General features: G+C 40.0%; 1 protein-coding gene across 6 annotated transcripts in view; it reads left to right on the top strand.

Moving 5' to 3' along the window:
• SIN3A (SIN3 transcription regulator family member A) overlaps positions 1 to 12,664 on the top strand; it is a 66,976-nt gene that overhangs the window by 47,722 nt on the left and 6,590 nt on the right. For all 6 annotated transcript variants that reach the window (XM_020873586.2, XM_070477579.1, XM_020873584.2 and 3 more), the window contains 4 exons: positions 59 to 228; positions 4,080 to 4,253; positions 9,544 to 9,636; positions 10,534 to 10,628. In XM_020873586.2, the coding sequence (XP_020729245.2) occupies positions 59 to 228; positions 4,080 to 4,253; positions 9,544 to 9,636; positions 10,534 to 10,628 (532 nt within the window). The remainder of the gene's footprint in view (positions 1 to 58; positions 229 to 4,079; positions 4,254 to 9,543; positions 9,637 to 10,533; positions 10,629 to 12,664) is intronic.

Genomic DNA, 12,664 nt, shown 5'->3' with positions numbered 1-12,664 from the left:
TGCCCTCTCTTCCATCTTTTAGCAGGGTAAGGCCTCACCTCTCCCCTCTTTCCCACAGTGGACGTTGATGTAGAAGATTATTACCCAGCTTTCCTGGACATGGTGCGGAGCCTGCTGGATGGCAACATAGACTCGTCCCAGTATGAAGATTCGCTGAGAGAGATGTTCACCATTCATGCCTACATTGCCTTTACCATGGACAAACTCATCCAGAGCATTGTCAGACAGGTGAGGGTGTGGTGCGGGCAAGGGTTGGGGAGGGAGACAGTCCTCATCTGCAGGTGGGTCAGGAAAGAGACGGGGCGAGTTTTCTTTGGGGAACGGGCAGGCAGTTTTCTCATGTGATAATGTTAACAAACACGTGGTTCTGTAGAGGGGAGGGAGAGATTAATGTGATGTCGCGTTTCTCCTGTTAACGGAGTGGGAGGGCTTCAGCCGTGTGATCGACTGCTTTGCGCAGTGTGCCCTGGGAGGAGGAGCCTACCTCAGCCGTGAGGTTTTGCCCCCAGCTCCCGTCCTACCTTCCCAGCTCCTATGTCACGTACCCGGTGTGAGCTGTTTCCTCTTCTCTGAAAAGTGGAAGTGTTAGTCACTCAGTCCTGTCTGACTCTGTGACCCCATGGACTGTGGCCTGCCAGGCTCCTCTGTCCCTGGAATTCTCCAGGCAAGAATACTGGAGTGGGTTGCCATTTCCTTCTCCAGGGGATCTTCCTGACCCAGGGATCAAAACCTGGTCTCCTGCATTGCAGGTTGATTTTTTTTTTACTGTCTGAATAGGTGTTGGTAATTCTATGGACTTTCCTCATTTAACATTTGAAGTTCTTTTTACAGGAGAGGTTTTGTATACCATCTTTTATAATACTCTGTCTGCCTCACTATCTGAGACTCCCCTCTGAGTTAGGTTTGTAGTTGGTTTTGTGGTTTATTCTTGGGGTACCCTGGGAGTTTGTAGATATGTTGTTCCTTACAACAATGATAATTTTATAGCAAATAACATGTAATAGGTTTCCATTCCTTTGCCTTTTGTTCTGAGTTCTCAAAGGTATCAGTCTGTTGTTAGTGCTCTTTTTTCTTTAATTAGTGAATTTATTTTTGGTTGCAATGGGTCTTTGTTGCTGCACATGAGCTTTCTTTCGTTATGGCAAGCGGGGGGGCGGGGGGGCTGCTATTCATTGCGGTGATCAGGCTTCTCATTGCAGTGGCTTCTCTTGTTGCAGAGCACGCACTCTAGGGCACACGGGCTTAGTTGCTCTGAGGCACATGGAATCTTCCCGGACCAGGGATTGAACCTGTGTCCCCTGTGTTGGCAGGCAGATTCCTATTCACTGCCCCACCAGGGAAGTCCCACTTTTTTCTTTTAAAGTGGAAAGTGCGTTCCTTAGGTAAAATCACAAAGGAATCCTTTGTGAGGCACTCTTGCTTTTGTCTTGAGTTTAGAAGGATGTGTGGCTTTGCACCCCTCTCGGAGGATCTACTCAAAGTCAAGGAATAACTGAATCTTGGCATCTTCACAGAAGTTGTCAGGGAGGGAGCTGCAAGTTGAAGCAGTTATTAGGCCTTCCCTTAAGGGGTCTTTATGTTGACAGACAGAAATCTTTACATGGATGTAATCAGCTATGGTCATAATTTTTGAGAGACTAATGCCTATTAATATTCCCTAAATTTATATAAAAGAGTCCACTTACAATAACATGTGCTTATATTTCTGTTTACAAGTGTGCTGTTGCTGTAGCTAGAAGTAAAGTCTTTCATACTATCAAGTGCTCAACTTTAAAAATCCAATACTACCAGCTTTTTTTTTTTTTTTGTAAGCCCACAGTTGGTTTTTTAAACAATAGATTAGTGATTAATTTTGAGTCAGTAATAAGTAAGGTCCAGTCTTTTTTTTATGGAGACAGATTGTATCTGGAAATCCAAATCTAGTGTTTTAAAAACATACATTTAAGCTTCTCAGCTTAACTCCTGAATTGGAGGCATAACATTTCTCCTTAAATCCTTTGCTGTTCTCCCAGAGTTCATTATTGACTGGAGATGGAATATACATTGCAGGGTCAAACCATATATTTAGCTTACTTTTCCAGACTAGTTTAATACAGGTTTGCTCAAGAATACAGTAGGCAGTCTCACATATGTCTAGTGTGGGGCTGAAAGTATAGCCAGACCAGGTAGGGACTAGCCTGGGAAGGTTAACTCTGGCATGCCTCTTTTCTGGACATGTCCCCATCCTCATGCTTCTCTCTGCAGATGAACATCCGGCCCCCTGAGTGTTTTCAGCGCTGGAAAGCTATTACCAACCTTTCCAATCCAGGTGCTCCTCTGTAAAATGTCTGTCTACCAGACACACTCATTGTGTCATTTCAGTTTAGTAGGCGAGAGAATCTGACAAGCCTAGCATTGGGTTGGGAGTTGCCTAGTTGTGCCTAGATTTATAATGCTACCCTTTCCAAAGACTGGGTGTGGCCAGAAATCCAAGAAGAGGGTGTGGAAGGAGTCGGTGACCTTTACCAGGAAAGTATAAAGATGTATCTACATAGTAGAGACCATGCTTTGTATACTTTTTTTTACACTGCTTTTTTCTCTTAAACACTGTGTTTTAAGCTTTCCCCTGTATTTTCAAGTTATAAGCGTTGTTTTAACAGTTACATTAAAAGCTGTGTATGGCCTAATTGTAATTTAACCATTTCCAGTTGCTGGCCTTTCTACCACCATCAGGTCACTCACCGTCTGACCTTACATTTTGTCCATTTATCTACAAATACACATACTTGTCATTTAAGACTTTTTCAAATGTTAAAAATAAGTAGTTGTCATAGTTACTAGTGCTTCAAAAAGAGTGTATCTTCCTAAAAATAGAATGGCTTAGTGGTTATGAGAATTTTAAAGTAAAATAGATAAATTGTTATTGCAATTAACGTTTTGCTTTCTTCTTATCTGTTTTTCACATCCTGTGGCATTTTAAGGGGTAAAATTTCATTTGAAGGAATTTTTATTTTATGATAGATATCGTCATGACCTATAAGAATGGAATCTCTGAAGGGTTCAACTTGCTAGTCATCAGAGAGTTTAATAAGAGTTTAATAAGTTATCATTAGTCCATCATGACTGACATGTATTGAAAATGAGTTCATTTGCATAAAATTTACATACTATGCTTTTATTATCAGATGTGGATAAATAGGGAGTGTGTTAGAAAGAATATTGGCCTGGGGTCCAGAAACTTGAATATTCGTTATGACTCAGCTCCTTCAGCTGAGTGCCAGTGACAGATTAATTCAGCAACAGCTTCTTCAGTGCCTATTGAATTTCACTTTTGTACCAGGGCTTTGAATATAGGAATGGATCTTGTTTTCATGGTTCTCCAATTTCCTTCTCCTCACCTTAGCACACAGGTGTAAATTTGTCTAAAATGTAAATTTTTCTTACATATAACAGGGCACCCCTGTCCAGACTGCTTCCCAGGGTAGTGGTGTGGATCAAATGAGAATATGTGTGAAAGCAAATTATAAATGGTAAAGAAGTGCCATAAAGGTTAGCAAGCCATAGAAATTTTCTTTCGTGTAAAAAATTTTTTTAAGTACCTTAGAACTTTAAATGGCTTCCCTGGTGGCTCAGTTGGTAAAGAATCTGTCTGCAATGCGGCAGACCCAGGTTCAGTCCCTGGGTGGGGAAGATCCCCTGGAGAAGGAAATGACAACCCACTCTAGTATTCTTGCCTGGAGAACTCCATGGACAGAGGAGCCTGGTGGGCTCCAGTCCATGGGGTCACAAAGAGTCAGACAGGACCGAGTGACCAGTGCTAGAACTTTAAATAAGTAACATATTAACCTGAGTTACCTATGGTTTTGCTCTTAAATATATATGAACATTTTACTTGTGGACCAATGATATGGCTGAAGATTTTGTCTCGGTTATTCTCTAAGATAATAAGATAGTGATTTTATACGATTAATTTTCTAAAGTTTTCAACCAAAAAAACCCTTTTTTTAACTGAATGATTGGAACCACCAAAGGAAGGCTGAGTGTATGATGGGTAAAACTGTATTTTTGGTTCCTGATGACTTGCCTTTGCTTGATTCCAGCTGCAGCATATCGTGAGTGATGAGATCTGTGTACAAGTGACTGACCTGTACCTGGCAGAAAACAATAATGGGGCCACAGGAGGCCAGCTGAACACACAGACTTCAAGGAGCCTCCTGGAGTCAACATATCAGCGGAAAGCTGAGCAGCTCATGTCAGATGAAAATTGCTTTAAGGTGAGAGTTACTCATTTAGTCAGAGAACATGCTGATGACAGTGTAAACTGTTGGGACTCTACCCCGCAGAAGTCAGAGCTGTACCAGGGTGCTTCGACCCAGTGTCTCCACTCCTAGAATGCCTTGGAGTTCCTTTGAACTCATAAAAAACATGGAAAAGTAAAGTCTCGTAGGCAGTCTGTTTCTTGCCTTTAAAAAAAAAGTCAGTTCTTATATATGATTTTCATTTTCTCTGAACTTTTTTTTTTTTGGTATTAAATGCTTTGTGAATATTGTTTAAAAATGTAATCCATAGTCATTGTAGAAAAGATAGGAAATGTAGAGAAAAGAAAAACTAGTTGTCTACAGTTGTCCCTAGAAATAATTGTTGATGGCATTTCTAAACTTTTCTGTGTTTGTATGTATTTTGAAAGAGATTATACTGGGCAAAGCATTCTGTGTAACTTATTTTGCTCAATTAGCAACACCTCTGGGTCTTGAGCATCTTTTTATGACTGTTCAGTATTTTATAGAAAATTATACCCGTCTATTTGGACATTTAGGTTGCTTCCAGTTTTCCACCATTATAATAGCTAATTAGAAAAGCAAATAGCTGGAAACTGGGAACAATCTAGATGTCCAACCCTTAATGGGAATGGTTAATGGCAGCCTATTGTGTGACTGCTAGATGGCATATTTTGCAGCTCTTTAAAAGTTAATTATATGTTAATAAAAATAATGAAGCAAATAAAAGGACACAAAATGATGTGTATTACTATTGCAGCTGTGTAATATGTATAGTTGAACAAAGCCTGTATGTATTAATGTAAGGACAGGTTTAGGTGGCCCAGAGTATGGTTTGTAGTTGGCCAAGCAGAGAGAGCTAAGCCAAACAAAAGTTTAACCTCAGTGAGCATGTCCCGTGTACTTTAATGATCTGACCCTCAAGCTGTTTGCTTAGCTGTGTGTGCTTCTACTTTCAGCCTACTGTAGGCTTAATTTAGAATCAAAGACCTGGAAACACGTTTTCTAGCTCAGTCACAGTTTGTGATGCCCTACTACCTGAGGACTTTCCCACTACAGAGGAGAGTTCCTAAGCTTTTCATAGTTTTAAATCTATACATGTTTATCTTGAGTTTAATGTGTGCTTATTTCATGGTGACAGAATTACCACCCCCACCTACAGTGAGTTAATAGATTGTGTGGTGAGGGCCTATGAAGGAATGGGTAGACTCACCCTGTAGATAACACATTTGTCAGAATAGCAGAGGGGCAGAAGGTTTGGTAACCAGGAATAGTGGGTCATCACAGTGACCTTTAAAATGTTTTATATAGAGAATGAAAGTCCATAGTATAAGCATTAAGCTAAGCATAAGCAGCCCTTCAAATCCCCTACCCAGTCCCACCTCCAGCTTCCTCTCCCTTTATTTTTTTCTAGGCATATTCTCTAGTGCTTTTTAAAAATTAGGCATGTTTAACTCTCCGTATAACCACTCAAACCCTTTTCTATGCACTTACATATACATATGTGTTTATGCAGAAATAAATTTTTGAATTAAACTATGTACTTTACATCTTGCTTTTTTTCCACTTAATATGTCTTAGAATTTGCTCTATTTTGGTTTATGTAGACATAGCTCATGTTTTTTAGCTGCTGTGTCATACTTAATACTATGAATGTACCATAGTTTTTTGTGGTTTGTTTTTTTAGGGTATTAGCTCGCTTACCACAGCTCAAACTTGAGCCCCCAACAGTGAAAGCACAGAGTCCTAACCACTGGACCACCAGGGACTTTCCTGTGCCATAGTGTTTTATTTTTTTTAATACCATTCCCCTATGGGTGAACGTTTTAAGCTATTTCCGTTTTTACTATCTCAAATAGTGCTTCATTGAACAGCATTTACAATTTATATTCTTGTGTGCATGTGGTAGTGTTAAGGGTAGACACATAGAAATGAAATTACTGGGTTGAAAGGGTCAGGTATGCATATTTTAGGGCTTTCCAGGTGGTGCAGTGGTAAGTGAAGTGAAAATCCCTCAGTTGTGTCCGACTCTTTGGACTATACAGTTCATAGAATTCTCTAGGCCAGAATACTAGGCTACCAGAGTGGGTAGCCTATCCCTTCTCCAGGGGATCTTCCCAACTCGGAAATCGAACCAGGGTCTCATGCATTCCAGGCAGATTCTTTCCCAACTGAGCTCTCAGGGAAGCCTGGTGCAGTGGTGAAGAATCCGCCCAACAGTGCAGAAGCTGCAGGAGACAGGTTTAGTTCCTGGGTTGGGAAGATTCCCCGGAGGAAGAAATGGCAACCGACTCCAGCATTCTTTCCTGAAAAATTCCATGGACAGAGGAGCCTGGTGAGCTTCACTCTACTGGGTCACAAAGAGTCAGACACAACTGAGCATGCACGCCCAGGCATGTTTTAAAATTTAAACTTTCATTTCTCTCCCAAAGTGACAGGGTATACCAGTATGCACTTTGATAAGAGCATTTATTTCTCCATAATACCTGTATTATCAAGCTCATTTTTGACAATTAGATGATTAGAAAAATACTTTAATTCATATTTCCCTGTTTCCTACTGTCACCCATTTTTCCTCTTCTGTGTATTGCGTACTCACATTCGCATCCTTCACCGTTTCTGGGGGAGCAGGATTGTAGTTCTTTTTATGTACTGTTTCAAATATTTTTGTTATGATTGTTTGATTTTCTTTGTTATGATTTCTCTGAAATTGGTTGGTCTTCCCCTTTGTCATGTTTCTCAGGGCCCAGCTAAGTGTCACTTCAGTGAAGTGGAATCTTTCTCAATTCACTGAGCGGGGAATAGCATATTGCTCTTGTTTCTAGAATAGTACCTTTGTAGTTATTTTGTTGTAATGTAAATATAGCTGTTTGTATGTATTCCTTTTCCTTTACTGAATTAAGCTCCTCCAGGCAAGAAACTGGGGCTTCCCAGGGGCTCAGCTGGTAAAGCACCAACTTGCCAATGCAGGGGATGTAAGAGACGCACATTCGATCCCTTGTTTGGAAAAATCCCCTGGAGGAGGGCATGGCAACCCACTCCAATATTCTTTCCTGGAGGATTCCACGGACAGAAGAGCCTGGTGGTCTGCAGTCCATGGGGTCACAAGAGTCAGCACAATTGACTGCACATGCGCGCACGCGCACACACGCACGTGCACACACACACACGCGCGCGCTTGCTTAAGAAACCATGCTCTCTTCTGAGTGTACCCCTGACAGATAAATAACAAACATTCAGTGACTTGACTTTGTGTTAGTTGAATGAAGCAAAAGAGATATGTAGAAAAAGGAGAGGAGGGTTGTGTCCAAATGGTAGAGGATCTTCATAGCCATAGTAAGGAAGACGTGTGAATTTTGTTGTGGTTGGTGAGCAGTGAGGCATTTTTAAGGACTAAATAGCCCACTGGATTTGAGCTTTCAGGAAGATCAGTTTAGTAGCACTGAGTAAGGAGAAGGGGAGAAATCGAGGCATATTTACAATTGGAGGCAGTTACCAAATTGGGGTGATGGATGTGGGCAGTCTAATAATAAAGCTAGTCAAGCCTTGGAGTGATTGCAGAGGTCAGAGAGTTGGGGTGAACACATGGTAAAGGACCTGGCAAGATACTGTCAGACAGGTGAGGAGCCAGTTGGGGTGAAATCGAGTTCAGTTTTAGGCATGTAGAGGACACTCTTCTCAGTATTACTTTGAAGGGTTGCTTCCTTACAGCCATAGGACAGATCTTGACGCTAGGTCATTCATCCTAAATCCAGGAGGTTTTAGCAAACTCCTCGGAACAGGTGTTTTCAAATCTATTTTGAAAGTAAACTATGTTTATGTTTATATGTGTGTATGTTATATTCTTGTCATTTTAAAAAATTTCTTAGCTAATAGGAGTTTTTAAAGGCTGCTCTAGAAGAACTGTGAACCAAAACTGGTTTCTGGTTCTGTTTGCTTATTGACTAGCTGTGTGGCCTTTGAGAAATTTAGGTTTTTCCCTATGTAAGATGAAGAATGTTGAAATAAATGATTCTCAAGCTTTCTTTAATCTCTGATCTTTACCATGTAATTCTGATAGTGATCTTTTTTATGTTTTTAATTTTTTTTTCATTTATTTTTATTAGTTGGGAGGCTAGTTTCTTTACAATTAATTTTAATTTTTTTGAATTATGAAAGTATGATAACACATTTACAGGAAGCTTGGAAAATACAGAACAAGGTTACATATAGTTCCACTATATATTATAATTATGTTTTAAGTAGGTAAGTTCAGTGTCAAACTCTCAAAAATTAATAGAATGAGTATACAGAGAAGTAGAAGGATATAGTAAACCTGAAAAGCACTGTCAACCAATTCAACATACTTAAAATTTATACAGTCTTCACATAGTAGGATACAAATTCTATTCAAGTTCCCACAGACTGTAATCTTGGAGACACTGAAGTATATCCAGGGACATAAAACAAGGTGCAAAGCTTTGATGGTCTAAAGGTAGTGAAAGCATAGAGTCTGTTGTCTTATCACTGTGGGGTTAGGTAAGAGGTCAATCTGATAGTGATTTATCTGCAGCAGTTCCTCAGGATAAGGGCATTGAGAGTCCTGGGATTCCCAGCGGGGGGAGCTCTGTGTGCCATCACCACTTGATACTTCTTTTGTGCAAAACATGACTTGGTTTTGCCCCTATCAGTGTATTGCTTTTAAATATGAATTTTAAAAAAAAAATCACACAAATAATATTAACAAAACTCAGAATTTCAAATATCATTGGTTTCATTGCAACAGATCACTTCTTAATGTTGATGATTTGTGTTCCTTACCCCATGGTATGTGTAATTTCTTGGGTAGTCTTTATTGTGGTGAAAATGTGACTGCTGCTCTCTGATGTTTTCCACTTCAGTTTGGTATGGGAAGTTTCTTTAAAAAAAAAAAAAAAAAGCACTGTAGACTTGTTTACATCTTTGCATTAAGTCCCATAAGTGAGATTATCAAGTGAAATGGCATTGACATTTTATGGTTCTGACTTTTGAGCACTCTTTCTGATATTGATTACTGTTTTAGCTAATTCAAGAAGTATGAAACATGAAATGTCAGCAAGAAGCTCTTACATTTCATTTTGCTGGTAGCAAGATGAACAACCTTTGCCTTTTAATCACCTCTTAAGCTTTTGAGTATCTTTCTCATCTCTTCAACTGGAGCAAAATTTTTTTTACAACTCTGTTGCCTCCCCCCACCTCTCAACCCTTGGGAATCTAATTACAGCTTTGGAGATGGTCTTTGGTTTACACTCAGGTTTCTTATTTGCAGCTTATGTTCATTCAGAGCCAAGGCCAGGTTCAGCTGACCATTGAGCTTCTGGACACAGAAGAGGAGAACTCGGATGACCCTGTAGAAGCAGAGGTATGGATGAACATACTGCAGAAACTGTGCTGAGAGTGTGTTGTGCTGAGAGTCTGCGTAGGGACTGTCTACTAGAAGCCCAGCCAGCGTTAGCCTGTTTAAGGGTCAAGACCTGGCGCTTAAAAGTATAGGTCATGTCAGCCATGTCTTCGACTGCCTAGTGGAGACTGCCTAGTGGTAAATATTTAGAGTTAATGGCAATCTCATCTAGCGTTCAGTAAAGCCCTCTCCTCAGAGGAAATCTCGTGGTTGGCAGCTTTGTTTTTCTCCTAAAGCATAAGAAACAACAATGAGGTGCCATCTGCCCAGTATCATCTTGATTCTTTGTGTCATGTTTACTTTCTGTTGGGATAGATGGAGCCAGGAGTTCAACCCCACAGAGTAGATAGAGAGTGAGTTGGTTATCACAGCTGGGTCTAGCAGATAATATTAATGAGAGAGGCAAGCATTGTATATGACATTGACAGCATATGGAGGGGAGGAGACTGTTGTTTTATGGGAATATGGTTGCCAAATCTTTAATATTTTTTTAGAAAAGGTTCCAGAAATTCAGATTTTGATGTGAAAGGTACTGACTTTCAAACATTTGCCACTATACATTTTGTTCTTTAACAGAACCCTCTGTGGGAAAATAAAACTTGTCAGTGAGCTACCTTCTAACCATTTATGACTTCTGATAACTCTAAAGTATCTCAGAGAAGCTTTAAGTTTTGCATTCTCACAGCTTTTCTAAGCTGTGTTTCAGTACCACTTAACAAGCATGTCATTATGGGAAGAGATTTTTTTTTTTTATCTTGAAATTTAAGTATTTCAGTCAGAATTTGCTAACCTACCTGTTGAGGTTGGAGTTCAGTTTTTGGTTCCTTCCCCACACCCATGTTGTATTTACAATTCTAGCGCTGGTCAGACTACGTGGAGCGATACATGAATTCTGATACTACCTCTCCTGAGCTTCGTGAGCACCTGGCACGGAAGCCAGTGTTTCTCCCACGGTGAGTGAACCGTGTCCTGTGGCAGCAACAGGACACTTCTGCGTCCGGGAACAAGGGGTTAGCTCACTTTCAGGGTCTTGGTTTTCATTTTATCTATGGTTCTGTTTACTGAAGACAGTGATTTGAGGTTTGTGTGGCTTTTACACCATGCTCTTACCTGGAGTGTATGCCCAAGCATCAGGGCGGTGAGAATTGAGGAATCAGTAATAACTTCCCTTTAGGAATACGTGTCAGAGTCTCCAGGGTTTGATGATTCACTGGGAGGACTCACAGGATGTAGTCGTACCCACAGTGATGATTTACCATAATGAAAGGATACACAGCTAAATCAGCAAAGTCAGAAGGTACCTGTGACAAAAGTCAGAGGAGGGCAGGCGCAAGCTTCTAGAGTCTGTGGCTTCCATTGGAGTCACAAGGACACTCTTTAATTCCTCCAGCAGCAAATTACAGTATGTTTGAAATGCTGCCTGTCAGAGAAGCTTGCTGGAGACTTGGTGCTGTGAATTTTTTTTATTGGTTGCTAGTCCTGTGGGTACCCTCTGCCTAACTTGTACCAAAATTCTAGACTTCCAGAAGGAAAGCAGGTTTTCAGCTTTCCATTTACTTTGTACAAGTGAGGCACTCCTAGCGTTTAGAGAATGGTGGAAACTCTCCCACGATCCACAGTCCCAGAACCCACCCAGGGGACAACCTTGTAAGCAAGATTTTCAAAGGATGGCAGTCTTAGGCTGGCTGTGTTACTCTTAGCAGAATTTTTGAAATTTCCTCCCTGTATATGGGGAAATTGTGTATGTTGGATGACCTCTATCTGAAGATGAAAACAAAGTTTCAGAAGTAGAAAACAGGTTTTGCTATAGTTGAGCGGCTTTCTTCCTTTCCCAAAGTTTGGGAATTGAAATCTCATGTCTTACATGCCCAGAAAGGTATTATCTATCATAGTGTGATTAGACTCTTTCCTGATTGGAACATGGAAAGAGGTGTGAACAGAAGGACGCTGCCAGCTTCTTCTACTCATTGAGTTATTTAGCAGACTTCAAGCAGCTGCTCTGTGCCAGGCCCCTTTCTCAACAAAACAGATTTAGTCTCCATGCTTATGACACAGTACGAATAAACATAAGATTGTATATTTCTCACCAGATTGGCAAAATTCTTAAAAGATTTGTAAACTGTATTTTAGCAGGTGTGGGAATGAGGGGAGCAACCTTCACATACTTTAAGGGGAGCTATTGATACAGTCATTCTGAGGTCAGAGCAATTAAAATACAGAAGACTTTACCCTGGACCTTTGGTTTTTAATAATTTGCTATTATTACAGCTGGGGTTATTTTTCAGTCTTTCTTTGAAACCCTTAAATTCTTAAGAGATTGGATACCTCCCCCCCCCAAAGCTCTTAGTTATGTGAATTATATATAGTAATATTTATCACATTTAGAAATTAAAACTGCAAAATGTTTATGAATTCATTTAAAAAAATACTAGATGCATTCCATGTTATTATCATAAATAGTGTTTTAATGAAACACTACTTCAAATTAGTGAAAAGAGTGGCTTTGCTCTACATTTTTGTGAATCTGTTTCATGTCTGGCTTAGTATAACAACTGGATTCTCATAGCTGCTCCTGTATTCAGTCTGTTTGTTGCACTGTTTTGTTTGGTTGTACTATGTGAAGAAAATCTGGCTAGAAAAGGAAGTATTTTCATATCCTTTCAGATAATTGTAGATATTTGATATGACAACAAAACTCTCCAAGTAGTAGTTTCTTAAAGGTTAGTTGCAGTATCAATGAAAATATCAATGAGCTTATCAAAATCCATTGGCTTATCTTGTACTTTGAATTTTTTCTTGCATGGTTTTATAACTTCATACAGTCAGTTATTTGAAAAATGTGAAATCACTGAGGTATGCAGACCTACCAAATGTTGACATGTTTTCTTTTTACAATATTCCCACCCCTACCTCCATACCACCCCTGAAAAAAGCCACGTTTACTAATATTGCCGTTGACTTCATCAGTCACATCTTTAAGTAGTGGGAA

The sequence above is a fragment of the Odocoileus virginianus genome, chromosome 16, assembly GCF_023699985.2.
Source record: "Odocoileus virginianus isolate 20LAN1187 ecotype Illinois chromosome 16, Ovbor_1.2, whole genome shotgun sequence".
Classification (NCBI taxonomy): Eukaryota; Metazoa; Chordata; class Mammalia; order Artiodactyla; family Cervidae; genus Odocoileus; species Odocoileus virginianus.
Note: the sequence above shows the minus strand (reverse complement) of the source record. Positions and strands in the feature narration are given on the sequence as shown.